The sequence below is a fragment of the Desmodus rotundus genome, chromosome 3 (genome assembly GCF_022682495.2).
Source record: "Desmodus rotundus isolate HL8 chromosome 3, HLdesRot8A.1, whole genome shotgun sequence".
Classification (NCBI taxonomy): domain Eukaryota; kingdom Metazoa; phylum Chordata; class Mammalia; order Chiroptera; family Phyllostomidae; genus Desmodus; species Desmodus rotundus.
In genome coordinates, this window is record NC_071389.1 from 98,564,836 (window position 1) to 98,586,679 (window position 21,844).

The following is a 21,844-nucleotide window of genomic DNA, read 5'->3' on the forward strand; positions in this document are numbered from 1 at the left end:
AGGAGTTAGGTTCTGGTGGTTAGAATGGAAAGAGGGCTGCTGTGGAGTGGGAAGCTGGGGAGCAGGTTGGGAACATTCCTTGGCCACAGACTGTTAAAGTTCTTTCTCAAAGGCTGTTTATCTAATGTACCTCTGATGAAATGAGAGAGGAGGGGATATTGTCTTTATTTCCGTGCCCAAGAAATTGCAGCCCAGCATGACTCTTGCTTTCTGTCTGTTGTATAGTATTCTGTAGTGGGAGTCAGCAGACTTTATAAAGGGCCAGATAGTAAATGCTTTAGACTTTGTAAGCCACCTGGTCTCTGTTGAGGGTACTCAACTCTGCCATTGTAGCTTAGAAGCAGCCATAAACAAATATAAATGAGCACAGGTGTGTTCCAGTAAAACTTTATTTACAGAACAGGTGGTGGGCTAGATTTGGCTCCCAGCCTATAGTTTGCTGACCTCTCCATTCACTTTTGCTTGTTAGCTTTTATTTTCCTTTTTTTCTTAATTAGTTTGGAAATTACACATTGTTTTTGTTATTTTAGGGGTTATTTGTCCAATTTGACCATGCATATTTCAAGTCTAATGCTAAATGATAACCTCTAAACCTCCAACCCTGGCTACACAATATAAGGAATCGGGATACTTTAATTCCAGTTATTTCTCCCAATACGTGTACGTATTGTCTGCACTTCTATTTGTCTTGTTCTTTTTTAAAACCACAGTTTACAATATTATTTTATACAGATGTTTATTTAGATTTGTCACATTTGCCCATATCCTTATCCAACATTCTTGCATCTCAGATCTTTCCTTTTTTCCTTTTTTAGTACAGCTTTGTTGAGGTATACCTTATATATTATACAATTTTACCTGCTTGAAGTGTACAATTCAGTAGTTTTTACTAGATTAACAAATATGTGCAACCATCACCATAGTCAATTTTAGAACATTTTCATCAACTTAGAAAGAAGTCCCCTACCCTTTAGCTATTATCCCTTTATCTCTATCTCACTCTCCACCCTCAGAACTCAGCAACCACTAATCTTTGTCACTATCTGCCTGTTCTAGATATTGCATATAAATGAAATCAATTCGTGGTACTTTATGACTGGCTTCTTTCACTTAGCATAATGTTTTCAAGGTTTATCTGTACTGTAGCATATATCAGTACTTTATGACTGAATAATATCGCACTGTATACATATACAGAACAGAAATTTTGTTAATTCATTCATCAGTTGGTGGGCATTGAGTTGTTTCCATGTTTTGGCCACTGTGAAAAATGCTGCTGTAAATATTTGTGTACAAATTTTTGTGTGGACATAGGCTTTTTCTTGGGCACATGCATAGGAGTGGAATTTCTGGGTCAAATGGTAACTTACATTCCAACTGGCAGTGTAGGACAGTTCTAATTTTTCCACATCTTTGACAATACTTGTTATCTGTTCTGATTTTAGCCGTCCTTTTGGGTGTGAGTGGTATCTCATTGTGGTTTTGATTTATATTTCCCTGAAGACTAAGCAATTTTTTGTGTGTTTGCTGCCCATTTGTATATCTTCGTTGGAGAACTTTTCAGATCCTTTGCCCACTTTTTAATTATGTTATTTGTCTTGTTGATGAGTTGTAATAATTCTTTATTTTGTGGATAGTAGGCCCTTCAGACATATGATTTGCAAATACTTTCTTTCATCCTTTCAGTTGTCTTTTCACTTTTTTGATAATGTCCTTTGGTGCAAAAATGTATTTAATTTTGATAAGGTCCAATTTACCTATTTTTATCTTTTTGTTGCTCATGCTTTCGGTTGTCATCTAAGAATCCATTGCTAAATCCAAGGTCATGAATATTTTTCCATTTGCTTCTAACATTTTTATAGTTTTAGCTCTTACATTTAGTTTTTTGATCCATTTTTAACTTTTTGTATGTGATTTGAAGTAGAGATGCAACATCATTCTTTGCATGTGGATATCCAGTTGTTGCTGTACTGTTCTTGGCACCCTTGTGTTCCATTGATCTATGTTTATACTTATGCCCATATCTCGTCTTGATTTACTCTTGCTTTTTAGTAAGTTTTAAAATTGGGAAGTATAAATTCTCTAACTTTGTTCTTTTTTAAGGTTGTTTTGGCTCTTTGGGGTTCCTTATAATTCCATGTGAACTTTAGGATCAGCCCGCCAATCTCTACGAAGAAGTCAGCTGAGATTGTGGTAGGGATTGTGGTGCATCTGTAGATTGCTCTGGGGAGTGTGGCCATCTTTACAATAGTAAGTCTTCCAATTTTTTAACATGAGATGCTTTTCCATTTGGTTAGATCTTGGTTTCTATTTCAACAATCTCTTAACACTTTTCAGAGCATACATTTTGTACATCAGTTTATTCCTGAATGTTTTAGTGTATTTGATGCTGTTGTAGATGGAGTTGTTTTCTAAACTGTGTTTTCATATTGATCATTGCAAGTGTATAGAAATACAGTTTGTTTTTGTATATTGATCTTATCACTTGCAACCTTGCTGAATTTATTAGTTCTAATAGTTTTTCAGTGGACTCCTTGGGATTCTTTCCATATAAGATAATCTGTGAATAGAGATAGTTTTATTTCTTTCTTTCCAAATTACATGCTTTTTATGTCTTTTTCTTGCATAAGTGCCCTGGCTAGAACCTTTAGTATAATGTTGAATAGAATTGGCAAGAACAGACATCCCTGATTTGTTCCTGGTCTTACTGGGACAATGTTCAGTCTTTTGTCATGTATGGAGTTAGCTCTGGGTTTTTCATAGATATCCTTTATCAGATTGAAGAAGTTCCCTTTTCTTCCTAATTTGCTGAGTATGTTTATCATGAATGGACATTGGGTTTTGTAAAATGCCTCTTCTGCATCAATTGAGATTATCATGTGGTTTTTGATTTTTATTCTCTAGATATGGTATAGTACATTAATTCATTCTTAGATATTACAACCAACCTTGCATTCCTGGGATAAATCCCACTTGGTCATGCATATAATCCTCCTTATATGTTGCTGGATGCAATTTGTTATTATTTCCTTGAGTATTTATAAGATATTAACCTGTAGTTTTTATTTTTTATGATGTCTGTCTTTGTTTTTAGCATCAGTTAATACTGGCCTTATCAGATGAGTTGGGAAGTGATCCAGATGCTTTTATATTTGTAAGAGTTTGAGAAGGGGTGATAATTAATCTTCTTTAAGTATTTAATAGAATATTCATTAGCAAATTCACTAGTGAAGCCATCTGAGTTTGGGCTTTTCTTTGTAGGTAGTGTTTTGATGCCCAACTAGTTATTGTTGGTCTAATCATATTATTTCTTCTTGAGTCAGTTTTGATAATTTGTCTTTTTAAGAATTTGTCTATTTCATCTAAGTTGTCTAATTTATCGGCCTAAAATTGTTTCTAGTTCTTTTCTTCTTGAAGTAGAAGGTTTGTCCAGAGGTTTCCAACCAAGTAATATGAAAAATCAAGGCATTTGAGAACCAAGATGGAGGCATAGGTAGACACACTGCGCCTCCTCTCACAACCAGAATTGACAGAAAATCCAATGGCGAGGAAGTCCGACACCAAGGAGATAAAAAATAAACATTCATCCAGACTGGTAGGAGGGGTGGAGATGGACAGCCGGGGCGGAGAGGACTTGCGTTGCCATGGCGCCACTAAGACTGGCGGAGTGTGGGACAAACGAGGCAGGCAGTCCCACCACTAGCAGCACAGATAAACCGGTATGGCCCCACATTCGCGCACAGATAAACCAGTATGAACGACGGGGAGCGGGGCAGACCGTGCAACCCAGGGTTCCAGTGCGGGGCGGGGGCCTCAAACCTCTGAGTGTAAACACCCGTGGGGGTTGGGGTGGCAGCAGGAGAGACTCCCAGCCTCACAGGAGAGGTCATTGGAGACCCGCAGGGGCCTAGAGCGTGCACAAGTCCACCCACTCGGGAGCCAGCACCAGAGGGGCTCAGTTTGATTGTGGGTGGCGGAGGAAGTGACTGAAAGCCAGCTGAGAGTGGAGCAAGCGCCATTGCGCCCTCTCGGCCCCTCCCCCACGTACAGCATCACAGCGCAGTAACCAGCGTTATCCCACCCTGGTGAACACCTAAGGCTCCGCCCCTTTACGTAACAGAAGCACCAAGACAAAAAAAAAAAATGACCTAAATGACAGAACACTTAAAAGCTACAGAAATAATTCAAATAAGCAGCGAACAGATAGCCAACCTATCAGATGCACAGTTCAAAACACTGGTAATAAGGACGCTCATAGAATTGGTTGAATTTGTTCGAAAACTAGATGAAAAAATGAAGGCTATGCTAAGAGAGACAAAGGAAAATGTACAGGGAACCAATAGTGATGTGAACGAAACTGGGACTCGAATCAACGGTGTGGACCAGAAGGAAGAAAGAAACATCCAACCAGAAAAGAATGAAGAAACGAGAAATCGGAAAAATGAGGAGAGGCTTAGGAACCTCCAGGACATCTTGAAACGTTCCAACATCCGAATTATAGGGGTGCCAGAAGGAGAAGAGGAAGAACAAAAAATTGAAAACTTCTTTGAACAAATAATGAAGGAGAACTTCCCTCATCTGGCAAAGGAAATAGACTTCCAGGAAGTCCAGGGAGCTCAGAGAGTCCCAAAGAAGCTGGACCCAAGGAGGAACACACCAAGGCACATCATAATTACATTCCCCAAGATGAAACATAAGGAGAGAATCTTAGAAGCAGCAAGAGAAAAGAACACAGGTACCTACAAAGGACTTCCCATAAGACTGTCAGCTGATTTCTCCAAAGAGACCTTACAGGCAAGAAGGGGCTGGAAGGAAGTATTCCAAGTCATGAAAGGCAAGGACCTGCATCCAAGATTACTGTATCCAGCAAAGCTATCATTTACAATGGAAAGAAAGATAAAGTGCTTCTCAGATAAGGTGAAGTTAAAGAAGTTCATCACCACCAAGCCCTTCTTATAGGAAATGTTAAAGGGACTTATCTAAGACAAAGAAGATAAAAAACATGAACTGTAACAATGACAGCAAACTCAGTTATTAACAACCACACCTAAAACAAAAGCAAAGGAAGCAAACAACTAGAACAGGAACAGAACCACAGAAATGGAGATCACATGGAGGGTTATCAATAGGGGAGCAGGAGGGGGAGAGTGGGGGGAAAGGTACAGAGAATAAGTAGCATAAATGATAGGTGGAAAATAGTCAGGGGGAGGGTAAGAATAGTGTAGGAAATGTAGAAGCCAAAGAACTTATAAGTATGACCCATGGACATGAACTATAGGGGGGGAATGTGGGAGGGAGGGGGTGGGCAGGATGGAGTGGAGTGAGGGGGGGGGAATAGGACAGCTGTAATAGCATAATCAATAAATATATTTTTTAAAAATCAAGGCATTTATTGAAGAAGATGCAAGATACAAGAAACATTATACTGGGACAATGACGCCTCAGTTTCCTTCAAAGTAGGCACCCTGGAACCTCACACAGTTCTCCCAATCACCATCAGCTGCCCCGTCATATTTTCCTGAATCTCTTTGACGGTCTAAAATCTCTTCCCTTTCTAAGGTGATGTTAATTTTGGGAAAAACCAGAAGTCTCAGGGTGCAAAATCTGGGCTGTAGGGGGGCTGAATCACCTGGGTGATTTGACGTTTCACCAAAAAGCTCAGCATGAGACATGATGCATGAATGGACGTGTTGTCGTGATGAGGCTGCCAATCACCAGTTGCCTATAGCTGCAGCCTTCTAAATCATCCGAATAGTTTCCATGGAGGAATGTTCAAGCTTAATGCAAAGTTTGATGCAGATTCATTGCTCTACTTGCTCAGTCATTTTGAATGTGATGGCCACACAGTACACACGCTCACTCAACGGCATCTTCTGCCCCCACTGAGTAGTACAGTGAAGTTGTTATTTTTCACCCATGTGCATTCCAGTCCGTTCCTGGTGGCTGCCAGGTTACATTGATGTCATGCAAACTGTTATTATATTAACAATGGCTTGACTTTTTCCAGACAGACCTTGTGTGTGTGTGTGTGTGTGTGTATACATATATGTATACACACACACACACAGGATATATATATCCTTTAAGTTACATCAATGAAAGTTTATTGGTAAATTCTGTTTATCTGGATATGTTTATAATTTGTCCACAGACTTTAAAGGTAGTTTTTTTTCTAGATCCAAAGAAGAGTTGATTGTTCTTGTTTTAGCACTTCACCATTTTATTCTACATCATGTGACTGTATGTTGCTTCTGAGATATCTTCTATCAGTTTGTCCTTTCTCAGGAGGTAAATATTTTCCGTGTGGACACTTTTAAGTTCTCTTTCTCTTGTTATTTGCCGTGTTAGTGCAGTGTGATAAGGTATGGTGTGCTTTTTTTATTTACCTTGCTTAGTGTGTGTTGTACTTTTTCAGTTTGTGGATTTATGTTTTTCTCTTTAGTATGGTCATATTAATGTCATTCATTTGGATGTTTTAATTTGTTACTTTTAAAGATAACACTTGATATTCACATTTTTGTAATTTAACCTTTGTGCACATAAGCATATCTGTAAGGTAAATTCTTAGAAATAAAATTTCTAGGTTTATTTTTGATAGATTCTGTCATATTGTCCTCCCAAAAAGATTTTGCCAATTTATGATACTTCTTGTGAAAATTGAGGGCCCTTGTTTCCCCCATGCTGTCAAAACCACTAGGTATTACTAGTATTTAAAATTTTTATTTTGATTTTATCTTTTATTATTAACCATTTGTATTATGAAATATAGCATAGACAGAAAAGTGCACAGAAAAAAATGTGCAGCCCAGTGATTTGTCACAAAGTAATCCCTTGGGATGCCAGTTAGATCCCGATACAGAACACTGTTAATAATGGGGTAATTATGCAGCCAGAATCCCTGTTGGCTTCCTGTCCAGCTAATTCTCTTCCTTTTTTCCCCAGTTATTTGTATTGACTTGTATGCAATAGTCTAGTAGGTTCTGTTTTTGAACTTTATATATGGAAGCATGTATATAGCTCTCATGTCTCATTTTTAGCTGTATATAACACTATGAGATTCACCCATGTTATTCTATGTATTTTTGTATTTGTATTGCTTTATAGTGATCCATTCTACTGTTGATGGACTTTTGGGTTGTTCCTCGATTTTGGGTGCTATGAATAAAACTTCTGTAAACATTTTTATATAGTTCTTTTGGTGTACATGTGCCCACATCTCTTTTGGATATATTCCTAGTAGTGGGATTTCTAGGCCAGAGGTATGGGCATATTTAGCTTTAGCAGATATTGCAAAGCAGGCTTACTATTTCTATCCCGTACAATAGGCCAGGGTAGTTCCTGTTGCCCCACACCCTCTCTGTCCCTTGGTTGTGGGTCTTTTTAACTTCATTCTGATGAGCGTGTAGTGGTGGCTTGTTGTGGTAATGAGAGTAAGTACTTTTTCAGTGTTTAGTGGCTGTAGGTATTTTCTTTTTCGTGAAGTATCTCTTGACCAGTTTCTTGTAGGGTTGTTTGCCATTTTCTTATTCATTTGAAGGAGTTCTTTATGTATTCTGGAAAGAAGCTCATTGTGCTATAGATAACTTCTTTCATTCTGTAGCTTGCTGTTTTACTCTCTTAATGGAGTCCTTTTAAAAAGGGAAGACAGCCAAAGGCTATAAATAAGACAAAGAAAGACCCAATAATTCCACTTCTGAGCATTTATTCAAAGAAACTGAAAACACGAATTGAAAAAGACATGCATCCCTATGTTCACTGCAGCATTATTTACAATAGCCACAATATGAAAACAACCAACAGATGAATGGATAAAGAAGATGGGGTATGTATATACAATAGAGTAATATTCAGCCATTAAAAAGTGTGAAATCTTGCCATCTGCACCAACATGGATGGTTGTAGGGGATATTATACCAAGTGAAATACGTTAGAGAATACCATATGATTTCACTTATATGAGGGATCTAAAAAACAAAATAAACAAACAACAAAACATAAGTGGGCTCACAAGTGCAGAACATTTTGATGAGTGCCAGATGCGAGAGTGGTTGAGGAATGGATGAAAAAGAGTATGGAATTAAGAAGTACAAATTGGTAGTTACCATATAGTCAAGGGCATATAAAGTACCGCATAGGGAATACAGTCAATAATACTGTAATATAATCATGTATGGTATTAGGTGGATATTAGACTTATTGGGGTGATTACTTTGTAGGTTATACAAATGTCATATCACAATGTTGTACATTTAAAACTAATGTTTTATATGTCAACTGTAATGGAAAAATAAAAAAAATACTTGTAAAAAAGAAGGGAAGTTCATAACTTTAAGGTAGTTTAGTTTACATCTTTTTTTCTTTTTTTAGTCTATCTTATCCTTTCATTTACCTTAAAGACCTATAGGTATTATATAAACCTTACTGCTTTGTCTCTCATGTTTGGTGGGTATCCATTTGCAATTGATTTTTGGTATAGCATGAGGGAAGGTTTTACTTTTCATATGGAGTTAGTTGTCCTGGTCACTATAGAATCATAACAAGTCTTGATACCCAGTAGAGTAAATTCTACCTTCTTCAAGAATGTCTCTTTTTTAATAAATGCCTAACTTTTCTTGACATTTTACTTGTCTATGTAAGTGTTAGAATCAACTTGTTCAGTTCCACAAGGAAAAGCATAACAAATCTTGGGATTTATATTGGTTTGATATTAAAATAATGCATGGGAGTTGACATCTATACAATATTGAGTCTTCTACCACAGGCATTTTCTTTTCTTTTTTTTTTTTTTTTGTTGTTGTTATTTAAAATCTGGAAAAAAAAACATTTTATGATTGTCTTTAGAGAGGTCTTATGTTTTATTAGATTTATTCTCCAACATTTGATAGTTTTAGGTATAAATAGCATCTTAAAATATCTTTATAGTGTTATAGATTGCAATTGGTTTTTCTCTTTTCACCTTTTATCTATCAACCTTGCTAAACTCACTAATTCTAACAATGTATTTATAGCTTCTTTTGGATTTTCATTATATGTAATCATATTGCATCTGATTTTGGTTTTTTTTTTCTATCCAACCCTCATACCTTATTTTCTTTTGCTTAGCTGCATTGCTTGCTGTAGATTATTTTGGGATTTCATTTTGTTTATTTTTAAAGATAAATAACCACTATCAGATTAAGGAAGTTCTTTTCTATTCCTGTTTTATTAAGAGTATTTTTTTTTTTTTTTATCCTCACCTGAGGACATTTTCTCATTGCTTTTTAGAGAGAGACAGAGACAGAGACAGAGACGTCAATGTGAGAGAGAAACATCTATCACTTTCCTTGTTATACTAGCCCTGACTGGGAATTAACCTTGCAACCTGGGTTATGTGCCCTTACTAGGAATCAAAACTACAACCTTTTGGTTTATGGGATGATGCTCCAACGAACTGAGCCACACCCACCGGTGCCTGATTTGTTAAGATTTTTTTAATCATAAGTGAATATGTAATTTTCTCAATGCCTTTTCTTTTTCTATTGAGATGATTTCATGGCTTTTCCCTTATTTTCTGTTAATGGGGTAATTATACAATCTGTAGTGATGTATTTTTTTCTGTATTATATTTGCTTTGCTAATATTTTGCTAGGAGCCTTGCATATATGTTTGTGAGTGATGTGAGTTTCTGTAATGTTTTATTAGGTCTTGAGATCAAGGGTTATTATATGCCTGTCATAAAATATTTCAGTAGTATCTGATTATCTTCTTTTTTCTGGAAGAGGTGAGGTAAAACTTACATTATCTTTTCTTAAGTATATTGCAGAATCACAGGTGAAACCATCTGGGCCCATAGTTGCCTTGTAGGGAAATTTTCAATTCTAATCTCAATTTCAGATTTTGTCTTGTCAGTTTTGGTAAGTTGTATTTTCTAGAAATCTTTGTTTTAGGTAAAATTTTCAAAATTTTGGCATATAATTTTTTTTTGTAATGTTCTCTTAACTTTTAATATTTTATAGCATCTGAAAAAAATGCACTTTTATTCCTGATGTATAGTATTTGTCTTCTCAATACATCCCACCAAGAGTTATCAGTTTTATTTTGTAGAAATTAATTTCTGTTCCTTTCATACTGTATGATTTTCCATTTCTTTAGTTTGTGGTCATACTTCCTTTTTAAAAGTTTCTTTGGATGATTTGTTCTTTCTATATCTTCTTCCTGATAAATGCTTACCTAATTAAGTTTTGGCTGCCATTTTTCTAAATTAATATAGTTAAAGCTATATACAGGGTAGGCAAAAGTAGGTCTACAATTGGAAAATAGTGCTATAACTAAATACAAGAATAAACTCTGTTTTGTGTATTCACAACTGTAAACCTACTTTTGCCTACTCCTACATTTTTCTGTAAACATGACTTTAGCTACATTCCACACGCTGGATTTTCAATGTCATTCAGTAAAAATATACTCTGAATGGTATCAAGATTCTCCTTTGTCCCCTGGAAGTATTTTAGAAGACAAATTAGTGCCAAAAGTGGGGATTCTAATTATCTTTTTCATATTACTAGCAAAATTCTATTATAGTTAGAAAATATACTCTATGTGGCCCTTTGAAATTTGTTGAAATTGGCTTTTTATACTTTGAAATTTGTTGTGACTTGCTTTATTCCTTTTTTTAAATGCTTCTTTGTATACTTGAAAAGGCATTTTATTAAATTGTCGGATACAGTATTTTGGATTTGCCCATTAGGTCAAATTAATTGTGATGGTCAGATTGTGTATAACCTTACTGATTTTACTGTTTTGCCTGTTCCCTAAGGAGGATGTTTTGAAATTTTATGTAATGATTATGGATTTTTTTGTTTCTTATTTATTTTGAGGCTATATTGTTAGGTGCTTTACATTTGGAATTGTTACATCTTCCTGGTAAATTGCATTTATCATTTTCAAGTGTCATTTGTCATTTTCAGTATCTTTATCTCTGGTAATACTTTCTTAAAGTTTCCTTTGTCTTATATTTGTGTAACTTCTCTAGATGCTTTTGGTTAAAGCTTGCACCTGTATATATATTTTTTTCTGTTCTTCCATCTTTCTGTCTTTGTATTTATGATATGGTTTGATTTTCTATCCATTCTGATGTTATGTCTTTATCAATTAATGGGAGTTATTCTTGGGTTTAAATCTTTTAATTTTTTCCCTCTTGTTTTAGGTTGCTTTTTCTCTCTTATTGTCTTTTGGGTTGATTTTTTTTTTTTTTTTTTTTTTTTTTTTATCGTGCCATTTCCCTACTTTCTTTGTTTGGAAGTTAATGAGTTTTGTATTTTAATGTTTTATTCTAGCAATTGCAGCAAGCAATAGACTTATTAAGGTCTAATATTTAGTTCCTTTTTCTTCTTCTTCCTCTTCCTTCTCTTCCCCCTTCCTCCTCCCTCTTCCTCCTCCCCCTTCCTCCTTCTCCTTGCTCCTTCTCCTCTTTCCTCCTCCTCTTCCTCCTTTCTTCTCCCTCCTCCTCCTTCTTCTTCTTCAAAACAATGCAAGGTTCTTAGAGCACATTTTACTATTACTCCTAACTCATGTTGCTGCTGTTGCCATGTATGTTTTATACTGTCAGTGTCCATTGACCCACATATTTTCTCTTGCATTGCCCTTCATGCTGCCCTGCATTTCTGAGCTTATATCTGGGGTCATTTTGGTTTCTTTGATGAGTAAAGAATACCACTTCATATTGCCTTAGTGTAGGTCTTCTGGTGATTCGTTCTTACTGTTTGATGATATGTATTAAGTCATTCTTAAGTCTGTGGCTTGATGTCTTTTCTCAGTTTTGGAATATTTTTGGCCTTAACTTTTCCAAATTTTGTTTCTACCATACCTCCTCTTCTTCCAATTACATGTATATTAAACACTTTCTCTTTTATCTCTGTCTCATGCCCCTTCCTCAATATTTTCCAGCTGTTTCCCTTTCCATGCTTCATTATGAATATATGTCTAAATATATATACACACTTATCTTCCAGTTTAGTGAGTCTCTTCAGTTTTTTCTAATATGCCGTTAAAATTACCTGTTGAATTCTTAACAAAATCATTAAAATTTTTTTCAGTTACAGTTGATATACATTATATTAGTTTCAGGTGTATGCCCCAGTGATTAGACATTATGTAACTTACTAGTGATCATCCTGATAACTCTTGCACCCACCTGACTCTGCATAGTTATTAGAATATTATTGACTGTACCTTGTATTCCCTGTGCTCTACTTTACATCCTTGTGACTATTCTATGACAACCAATTACCTGTTGAATTCTTAATACTGATTTTTATAGTTTTTAGTTCTGGAATTTCCAAATAGTACACTTTTATAGTTTCCAGTTCTTCTTTGAAGTTCTCCATTTTGTCTTTTATTCATGAGCAGAGCAGCGTGTGTATCCAGTACTTCCACTAGCCGGAGTCCACACATGTGTCCTTCTGCTGTTGTATTTTTTCTTCATTCACGTCATCTTGTTTTGTACTTGGGTTTTTTTACTTCTGTGTCAGAAATTCTATATGTACAATTATTTGAGAAATAATTTCAGCCCTAGGATGTTATCTTCTTCCAGAGAGGATTTTAAGTTTGCTTTGGCCAGAGGCCTAGTATACATTGGCAAGCTAGGGTCATATTAATCCACTGTTGGTGACTGAGCTCACTGAAGCAAAGTTGTAGTTCCTGGTAAGTCCTGTCAACTTCTGGCTCACTCAGTCTTGAGATGCAGCATTTTGGTTACTAACCCAAAGTTCATCATGGTTACTGTCTGGGAGTCGGTTAAAAGTGCCTCTTGGCCAACCTTCCAAAATTGTTGCATACCCACCCCTTCCCTTTCCTAGGCAAAAAAACCCTAAATGTCTTTGTCTTGCCCCTGGTCCAGAAATTCTCCTTAGTCTTGCGCAGACGTTTTTGATATTCTGTCCAGCTTTTTCTAGTTGACCTCAGCGTTGGGTTGGCCCGTTACATAGTCCAGCATCACTTGATATGTCAGTCTCGCCCTTTCATTCTGTGTCTGATATACACATCAATTTGTTGTTTCATCCATCTAATGAGTAGAAACATTTCACTATTATAATTTGCATTTCCTTGGTTACTATAACGTTGAGCAAGTTTTCATATATTGGCTATTTTAATTTATTTGGTCCATATCTTTTTTTGAGTACTTTTCTTTTCCCATATTAACTCTTTATTCTTGATGTTGATCATCTCTTATATGTTGCAAATAATTTCCTCTCATTCTTTCACAGGTCTTTTACATTTCAATTATGACTATGTCATACGAAATATTTTAATTTTTAGGTATTCAAATCTTTTAGTCTTCTATGGCTTGCAGATTAAGACATAATAAATATTTTATATTTTGTTTTTTTATCTCTTCATAATTCTTTGAATATTTTTTATGTATTTTGTGAAATACCTGATTTCTCAGCTAAATGAACAGTATAAGGAGAGAAGCTCCTGTTTCCTTCTACTTGTGAAGGTTTTTTCACGTCCGAAGAGGAGCAGTCAAAGCTTTGGTCAATTATCTCAGGTGGTTAGAGTGTTGTCTTGATATGACAAGGTTGTGGGTTTGATCCCCAGTCAGGGCACATAGTATGAACCAACCAATGGCTCTGGCTGGTGTGGCTCAGTGGATTGAGTGCTGGCCTGCGAACCAAAGGGTTGCTGGTTTGATTCCCAGTCAGGGCACTGCTTGGGTTGCGGGCTAGGTCAGGTCTCTCTGGTAGGGGCTGTGTGACAGGCAACCACACATTGATGTTTCTCTCCTCTTCTTTCTCCCACCCTTCCCCTCTGTCTAAAAATAAATTTAAAAAATATTTTTTAAAAAGAACCAACCAACTAATGTATACATAGGTAGAACAGGAGATCGATGTTTCCCATTCTCTGTCTCTAAAATTAAAAATATAAAAAAAAGAAGAGCAGTCAGTAGGCCTGAGATAACTTGCACTTGGGATTCTCCCTGTCCCTTCCCGTACAGTCATGTCTTGGGGAAAGTAAAGCTTGGGTGTTTTCTTGGGGTAGGTCCTCCTGGCTGAGTGACATAGATGGGAATGACTAGAAGGGAGACAGGTTATGATCTATCATCACACAAATGTTGAGACCAGTGATAAAGTGTAAGGCCTACTTTCTTTTTTGTAACTAGTTTATTTTTATAAAAGAGAGCTATTCAATCTAAAAAAATTGAAATGATATAGGAAAGTTCAAAGAAGAAAGGGGAAAGAATGCCCTGGATTCCATACAGAGGTGACCATTTTTTAGGATCTCTCTGTGCCTGTAACACACATGTAAGCTGTATGTACATACAGCTTTATGAGTAAGACCCTGCAAACTATGCTGTATGTCGCTTGAGTTGGCAGCCCTGGTGGAAGCCATTCCAGGCCAGCAGGTGCAGACCTACACATGCTTGTAGCCCCAGGGTAAGAGCAAGAACTTCAGAGCCAAGACCCTTGCATTGGAGTCCAGCCCTGTTACCACCCAGAAGTGCAGACAGGATAGGTGGTTCTGTGTCTCAGTTTCCTCATCCATAAGCTGGGATACTAGCAGTGCCTGGACACACAGTGTGGTGACTCCACAGCCTGTAGCATCATTCTAGGTGGCTGCATGACACTCTGGGGTGTGATACAACCTGAGGTAAGTCCTGTTGCTCTAAACCAAGAGTCCCCAACTCACTGAGCTGCCTGTTAGGAACTGGGCTGCACGGCAGGTGGAGAGCAGCAAGTGTCTCAAAGCGTTGCTTGCCTTACCACCTGAGCTCTGCCTTCTGTCTCCTTCCCTGCCCCTGCCCCTGCCCCCTGAGGCATCCGTGGGAAAATTGCCTTCCACAAAACCCATCCCTGGTGCCAAAAAGTTCGGGGACTGCTGTTCTAAATAGACCTTCGTGGGTATCTGTGCGCCACCATCTGGAGGTTGAGTGATGTTTGCTCAACCCTTTCAGTATGGCCAGCGCAGTGGTTGCTGAGGCAGACTGCAGTTGCCTTGCTAAAGACAAATTCAGCGTTTGGAATCAGGGTCCGCACTTTGCTTGCAGTAAGAAGCCAGAGGGCAGGCTGGCCTCTTAGGAACCTTTTAGACTTAGAGCTTCCTAAGTCTACAGAACCACCCCCAGGTTCTGTGACTGGTTCCCAGGCCTCGCTGGGAGGAGAAGTGTACATGTGGTGGCATGGTGCCTAGGGCTGACCTCTCCTTCCCCTACAGGTTCAGCAGTACCGGGTTGCCATGACTGCAAAGGATTGCTCCATCATGATCTCACTCTCCCCTTGTCTTCAGGATGAAAGGTGAGGTGCTCATGGCCTGCATCACACATCTTTCTTTGGTCTACCAGGATTTTAGACTAAATCTTTCTGGACTGACAAGAATAGGTTTCCCCATATTTACAGAGCCCCAGGTGGGATCACATTTATTCACAGGCTGATCTTGAAGGCCTGCTTGGTATCATGCTGCATACTAATCCTCGTTGTCTAGAAGGTTGTAATTCAGTCAAAAAGACATTTATTGAGAATAATTTTAAAAGATGGTTCTATTAAATTGAAGATTACCATTATTTTCCAATACCCTAAGGACTTAGCAGGTTGGATAGTGTGGTGCAAATGCCTTTTCTTTCTTTTTAAAAAGATTTTACTTACTTATTTTTAGAGAGGGGAAGGGAGGGAGAAAGAGGAGAGAAACATCAATGTGTGGTTGCCTCTCACATGTCCCCTACTGGGGACCTGCCCTGCAACCCAGGCATGTGCCCTGACTGGGAATTGAACAAGCAACCCTTTGGTTCGCAGGCCAGCACTCAATCCACTGAGCCACACCAGCGAGGGTGCAAATTCCTTTCTTTAAAAGAAAGCCCCAAGCTCCTCTGAAGGTTCTGAGGCCTGAGAAGCTTTAGGTTCACATGGACTTGTTCCTCTGCCTCTAACTGAAATGTCCACCTTCAGAGTCATTTTGAAGCCTTTAAAACAACACGTGCATTTTTCTGCTGCCTTTTTGCAGTGTCTCTCCCTCGAAACCATATTGTCAACCATCTTTTTTTAGGAATTCAGGATGAACCTGATAACATTCTCTTAGTAAAGACATGGCATCTTTAGCATTTATCTTCAGGGTGCAAAACCCCACACACAGTATTTATGGAATGTTTTGCATTCTTCTGACAAATGTTCTTGGGGCAGGGTGAACTTGTTACTGGCTTCCAGCCACTCGTTTTTCTGCTTTTGAATGAAACATTTCTAGGAGTCCTGCTGCCCGGAAGGCATAGAATTGTCCATTTTCTGATAGGAAACATGGAGGGATATTTATAGGGTACAAATGAAATAAAGAAAAAATATTCTACTTAGTTGAAAACTCCTGTTATTCCCCTCCCTAAAATGCCCCCACTGCTAAGTTAATGAGGAATCCATTTGCTGCATTAAGCTAGTGATGTTGGATGAGCGAAAACCACACAGATGTTATGATCTACCACCCTGCCTGAAGCAAGGATGCAGTTCGGATACAGAAATCTGAGGAGCTAAGGGCCCAGGGCCCTGATGCCCTATAAAAAACCTGACATGTAGGGATAGGAGCCAGGACATGAGTCCAGGAAGTTCTGAAACACATGGGCACCAGTTTCAGCCCCAGGGTAGCACAGAATTTAGGTGTCAGGGGTCACACACTGGGCTCATGGGGAGCTTCTGGTTGACAGACTTTTCGTAGGGGTGGACCTCTGGCCATGGTCCCATCAGCTGTTGTATGATGGATTCACATCATCATATTGGGTGCTGGCTGGTTCTAAAGTGAGAAAATGAGGTGTCCTTTAACATGTGTAGCCCTGTCGAGGGCTGGAGACATGGACTGTCAGAAGCCCAGCTGAGCTGAGCTTGGGTGTTAGGCCCAGAGTGGAGACTTTGAAGCAAGATCTTTATTTGCAAATGTGTTCTCTGCTATTCAGAAGGGACTGGCTAGGAACCCAGCTGCTGAGCTCTGGTTTATTTTTCTTGTTGGCTGTATTTCAGAGCAGGAATCAAGTTAGAGTCTAGGCCTTGATTAGAGTCATCAGTATAAGAACCATGTCCGTTAGCCTTCCTTCTCCCAGGCAGAAGCTTTTGAAATTGGTGTTTTGTTTGTTTGACCTTTTTTTTTGGTGATTTCTAAATAGTAGTTAAGCATGGGGAAACAAGGACTCCTGACTGCTTCCCTTCAGACACACTGAGCTCATCCAGTGCATGTGACCAGTCACCTGGACCCAGACTGTGCACTGAGCATGCTCACAGTCTCAGCACAAAATTCAGAATTAGTCTCAATGCTTTTAAGTACAAGTAATTGTTCATATATTGTTATAAGCATGTGATTCTTCTGATATTTAGAAAAACCACACAAGTAAGCCACAAGAAACAAAATACAAAACACTGCAGACACAATTTGAGAATAAAACATGAAACCAGACATGTGGGAGGTGTGTATATGAAGTTTGTTATCATTTTATCCATTTGACTGTTGAATGGCCAGATCGACTTTCTACTTTTCCTTAGGTTTTGTAATACTTGACCCATAACACAGTACCTTTTCCAGCATTCACTTTTACCACTGGGATATGAGGAATATCCTAAGTATCTGAAGTCATTGTTTTTTTGTCTTTCTGCACTTTAACCCTCTCGCCTGGTGTGGTGGTGGGTTTTAGAGCAGGTGCCTGTTTGGCAGAAGCTTTAAACACTGGTGCACAAGGGAGAGAGATGGAGATTCAGATGCACACAGATGTACTGAATGGGCGCTACTTGTGAGCTAGGATGAGGATTTGGGAAGGCTGAATTTTTTTATTTTATTTATTTATTTTTAAACTTTCAGCTCTGATCAAAGGCCCATTGTCCCTTCATCAAGATCCAGGTTTGCCTTCTCCGTGTCTGTACTGGACCTCGACCTTAAACCCTACGAGAGCATCCCTCATCAGTACATACTGGATGGCAAGATAGTCAACTACTACTCAAAGACTGTACATGCCAAAGACACCACCATGATGTCGCCTAGGTTTAAGGAAAGTGAAGATTGTACATTAGTTCTCCATAAAGTCTAACTTTTTTCCTGTGGTCATTGAAACTTGAACATAAAATGTGAAGGTTGAACAATAGAGCTCTTTTCTCATGTTGGGTAACTGGCTGTGAATGGTTTTGCTTTCTAACCATTGCTCAGGTGGGACTGTTTCTGAGAGACAATGGAAGAAACATCTTCCTGGACAAGGAATGTCAAATGTGAGACCTGTGGCATTCTCTGTCCCAGAGACGCCTCTGGAAAATTCTTCCTTTCCACTGAAGGGTCATGTCTAATCTCTAATGAAAAAAGCCTTATTTTACGACCCGAGGTTAGGATCTTCTACAAGACGCCTAACATAGAAAACTTGAATTGTGATATATATCTTACAATTTGGACTCTTAAGAAACTTTTAAGAAAACAGGGATACTACTGGAACTTTCCCAACTGAGTTTCTTGGGCACTTTCTAATGCAAGCCACACATCATCACAGGTTTAGTGGTTCCCTGCTGCAGAGTGATGTGTTCTTGGTGCAGATGTCAGTTCTGAGCAGTGTGGACTCAGGGTCCCTGTGGAGGTGCCACCTCCACCATTCTGTGCAGGATCAGCAAGGACCATGGGCAGACACCACTCATGTGAATACTGACTTTCATGCTTTGCTTTTCTGAATGATTTTGTCTTTAACTTCAGGGGAGACAAGGCATTCCTCATCTGAAGTCGCTGCTGTGGAAGCTGGAAGCAGAGCTGCAACACTGAGCTGCTAAACCTGGGGCAGCTCTGTTCCTTCCATAGCATTTTGGGGGGTTTGGGGAACCTCAACCAATTCTGCCAGAGCCAGTCTTGAGTTCTCCTTCTCCATATACCTGTTTTTAACTCGGGTTTCACTGAGATGTGTGCTGTTTGCAGCCTCGTGTGGTGTGCTGGGCCACCTCCCGGTCAGGTCTGCCCAAGGCCCCGCTTATGCAAGATAGGCAACTCCTGGCTGGCACCAAGAGGGTTCGTGATAGGTTCACCAAAAGTGTGCCTGGCTGCTATGAAAACTGTTGGGAACCTTGGGCTTCAGTTTTTTATTCTATGGTAGGTTGTACAGATTTATTATTTATGTCATTTTGAGGGATTAATGAAGGCTTATTGTAATATAATAGTGAAACCATGGAATTATATGAAAATAAGAATATTTTGCTGATTGTTAATTTTTGTGGGGGACATTTTCTGATCACTTGAGAATTACACTTGTTTGAATTAAGCCTGTTTTTCTAGAATTTATTCTTTAATTCTTTGCTAACATTTACTTCTTTCTTCTATACTCAGAGGGTTAAAAAGATACTCAAATGACGTATGTCTGTCATCTATGTCAGTGTGTTGGGGTCCAGAGGCTTTGGAGACTCCACCTATGGGGACACAAGTGGAGCTGTATTCTCACGCAAGTCACAGAGTGTAGGGAGGGAAGCAGTGGTCAGTGTGGTTTTGGCTGGAGGTTTTTTCTTGTTGCTGGCATGGGACAGGGGAGAGGTGAGTGGGATATGATCATGACACAGTCTTGCCCAGCATCACCATCTGCATAGAACCCTGGGTCCCTGTGCACAGAGCTTGGGAACCCCAGCCCCTTGAGGAGGTGAGCTGGGCAGCCTCCCAGTGGCCTGTGCTGGTTGGACTGGGCAGTCTGAAACTTGGGGGAAGAGGATACAGATGGACGGCCCCTACTAGGAGGTCTCAGTCCAACCCTTTGCTCTATTTACTCCACCATAGCCTCTTCTTACCTGACTGTGGTGTTCATTTGATTGAAACAATGTTTCCACTAGTCCTGACATTTGAAATGGGTGACAGGGGTCAGTGCAGCACTTAGACTCTGGGGACTTAAAGGAAAACCCGGTTTCTTCTGTGTGGAGGAATGGGTACTGAGGTCCCATTTGAAGGGACAATGGAATCTTAGCTGTCTTACTGCACTTTCTAAGCTCATGCTCCACTTTTTTGTTGACAGCCAAGAAGAGAGAATGTCAGAGGACTTGCTGAGAGGTGCTGTAAATGCCTCCAAGTGCTGCTTTCCACAGCAGGGAGGCGAGGAAGGCGGTGCACCTCCCCCAGGGTATCTTGGGAATGTCTAAGCAATGAGGCTTCAAGAGCCCCTGCCTCTGCCCTCAGACTGGGTATGGGAGGGCCGCACAGCTGCTCCCACAGATCAGTGTTTTGGCAGTTTGTATTTAAATAGCTGTATTTATTTTTTTATGTCCTGACAGTTTATATATAATGTGTCATAACTGCACAGACAAGTTCTATGGGTATGGTTTCTAAGTGGAAAACAGCAAATGTTTATATTTAATAAAAAACACATGCCTCCTGGTGGAGCATCTGACTCCTGGGTGTTACTATTTGGGAACTAGTGGTTTTCCTCTGCGCAAAGCGATCTTACTAGGCTTTCTACAGCCACTTCAATGCCTACCACACCCAGCAGGGTTCTGAAGCTGAGAGGAGCAGTTTCTATTATTCCCTTCTTGTCCAACTCCAGGGCTGTAAAGAAAAAAACTGGGTAAGAAGCTTCATCTAGACCCTTCCCTCCTCCCCAGTTGGCCAACCTGTGTCATGGCTGTGTATGCAGCTGTGTCATGGCTGTGTATGCTAGAGGCAGAGACAGAACCCCTCCCCTTTGTGTACTCAGCCCAGAAGAGCCTTCGGGGAACAGTCACCCTACATGTGCTTTTTGATTGCTTACTGATAAAAGTATTTTAAAAACTGATATAAAAACACAATAATGAGGTTTTCAGTTTCTGATTGCCATGTAAAGCCAGATGAAATAAGTAGGTGTCTATGTTGGGTACATTAAGAAGTCAAAAGAACACCCTCACGGGACCCTTCCATACCTTGTTGCGGCACTTCAGTGAGAAGATCCAGCTTCGGCAAAACCTTCCCTTCTTCATCGATTTGCATCCTCCAAACGATGACTAATTCAAACCTGAAAGAGGGAAGACCTGTCACTAGGTGCCTGTAAAACCTAGTTAAAAGAGTGAACTCTACCCCTTGCCTGGTGGCTCAGTTGGTTGGAGCGTAGTCCCGATGCAGCAAGGTTGTGGGTTGAATCCCTGGTCAGAGCACATACAAGAAGCAACCACTGAGATACTGGCTGGGGCTGAGGGCTGTACAGGTGAGACAAGTCACTATGTCTGCTCTGGCATAGGGCTTGTGGCTGGCCCCTCCTGTTCAGGCCTGTCTGGTTGGAGCAGACCCTGAAGACCAGCTTGGCAAGATGGGGTGGGGCTCTGAGAGGAGGGTGCTTACAGGGCTGATGAGTGATGTAGAAGCTGGTGGTGCCACTGTCTTCCCAGACCCTTGGGAGCTGTGATTTCACCCAAGAAGTTTCCAATAGGTGGTTTTATGTGTGAGGACAAGAGTTCTTAAAGCCATGTGGGTCAATAGAAGTTGATTGACATCCTTTTTCCCCTTCCCCTTCCTGACTTTTAAGCCCACATCTTTGAGTTCAGTGTGACAGATACCTTTCTGTGTTCTGACTCCATTCAGGTACCTCCAAGAAGGTGGCCTAGGTAAACACAGCTCGCCTCCTGCACAACCACATCTAAAGTACAATTAAACTGTAGAACAACCATCACTCAGAACCAGCAGAAATTGAGTAAATGGAGGGCCTACAACCACAGAATTCAAGAAACCACATCCATCCATCCAGTCTGATAGGAGTGGAGATGCGGAGACATGGAACAGGCTGCTTCCACACCCACTTGTGGCAGATAAAAAGCAGGAGGGATATCTCGGGAGCTACGGGTCCCAAGCCCACACTAGGCCCCCCAGCCCACGGTTGCAGTGCTGGGAAGATAAGTCCCTGTGGCTTCTGGCTGTAAAAGCCAGTGAAGGTTGA

The 21,844-nt window shown here is 39.7% G+C and overlaps 2 protein-coding genes across 9 annotated transcripts in view; one reads left to right on the top strand and one right to left on the bottom strand.

The window, feature by feature from the left end:
* Positions 1-20,324, top strand: part of LOC112323110 (inositol-pentakisphosphate 2-kinase) — a 122,164-nt gene extending 101,840 nt beyond the window's left edge. For 4 of the 7 annotated variants that reach the window (XM_053920605.2, XM_024580761.4, XM_045188162.3 and 1 more), the window contains 2 exons: positions 15,193-15,272; positions 17,800-20,324. In XM_053920605.2, the coding sequence (XP_053776580.1) occupies positions 15,193-15,272; positions 17,800-18,025 (306 nt within the window). In that variant the 3' untranslated portion in view covers positions 18,026-20,324. The remainder of the gene's footprint in view (positions 1-15,192; positions 15,273-17,799) is intronic. The other 3 variants (XM_053920604.2, XM_045188163.3, XM_071220981.1) reach the window with 2 other exon arrangements.
* Positions 20,288-21,844, bottom strand: part of CENPP (centromere protein P) — a 306,566-nt gene continuing 305,009 nt past the window's right edge. For both annotated transcript variants that reach the window (XM_053920608.1, XM_024580770.3), the window contains 2 exons: positions 20,838-20,929; positions 20,288-20,487 (listed from right to left, as the gene is read on the bottom strand). In XM_053920608.1, coding sequence (XP_053776583.1) covers positions 20,357-20,487; positions 20,838-20,929 — 223 coding nt within the window. In that variant the 3' untranslated portion in view covers positions 20,288-20,356. The remainder of the gene's footprint in view (positions 20,488-20,837; positions 20,930-21,844) is intronic.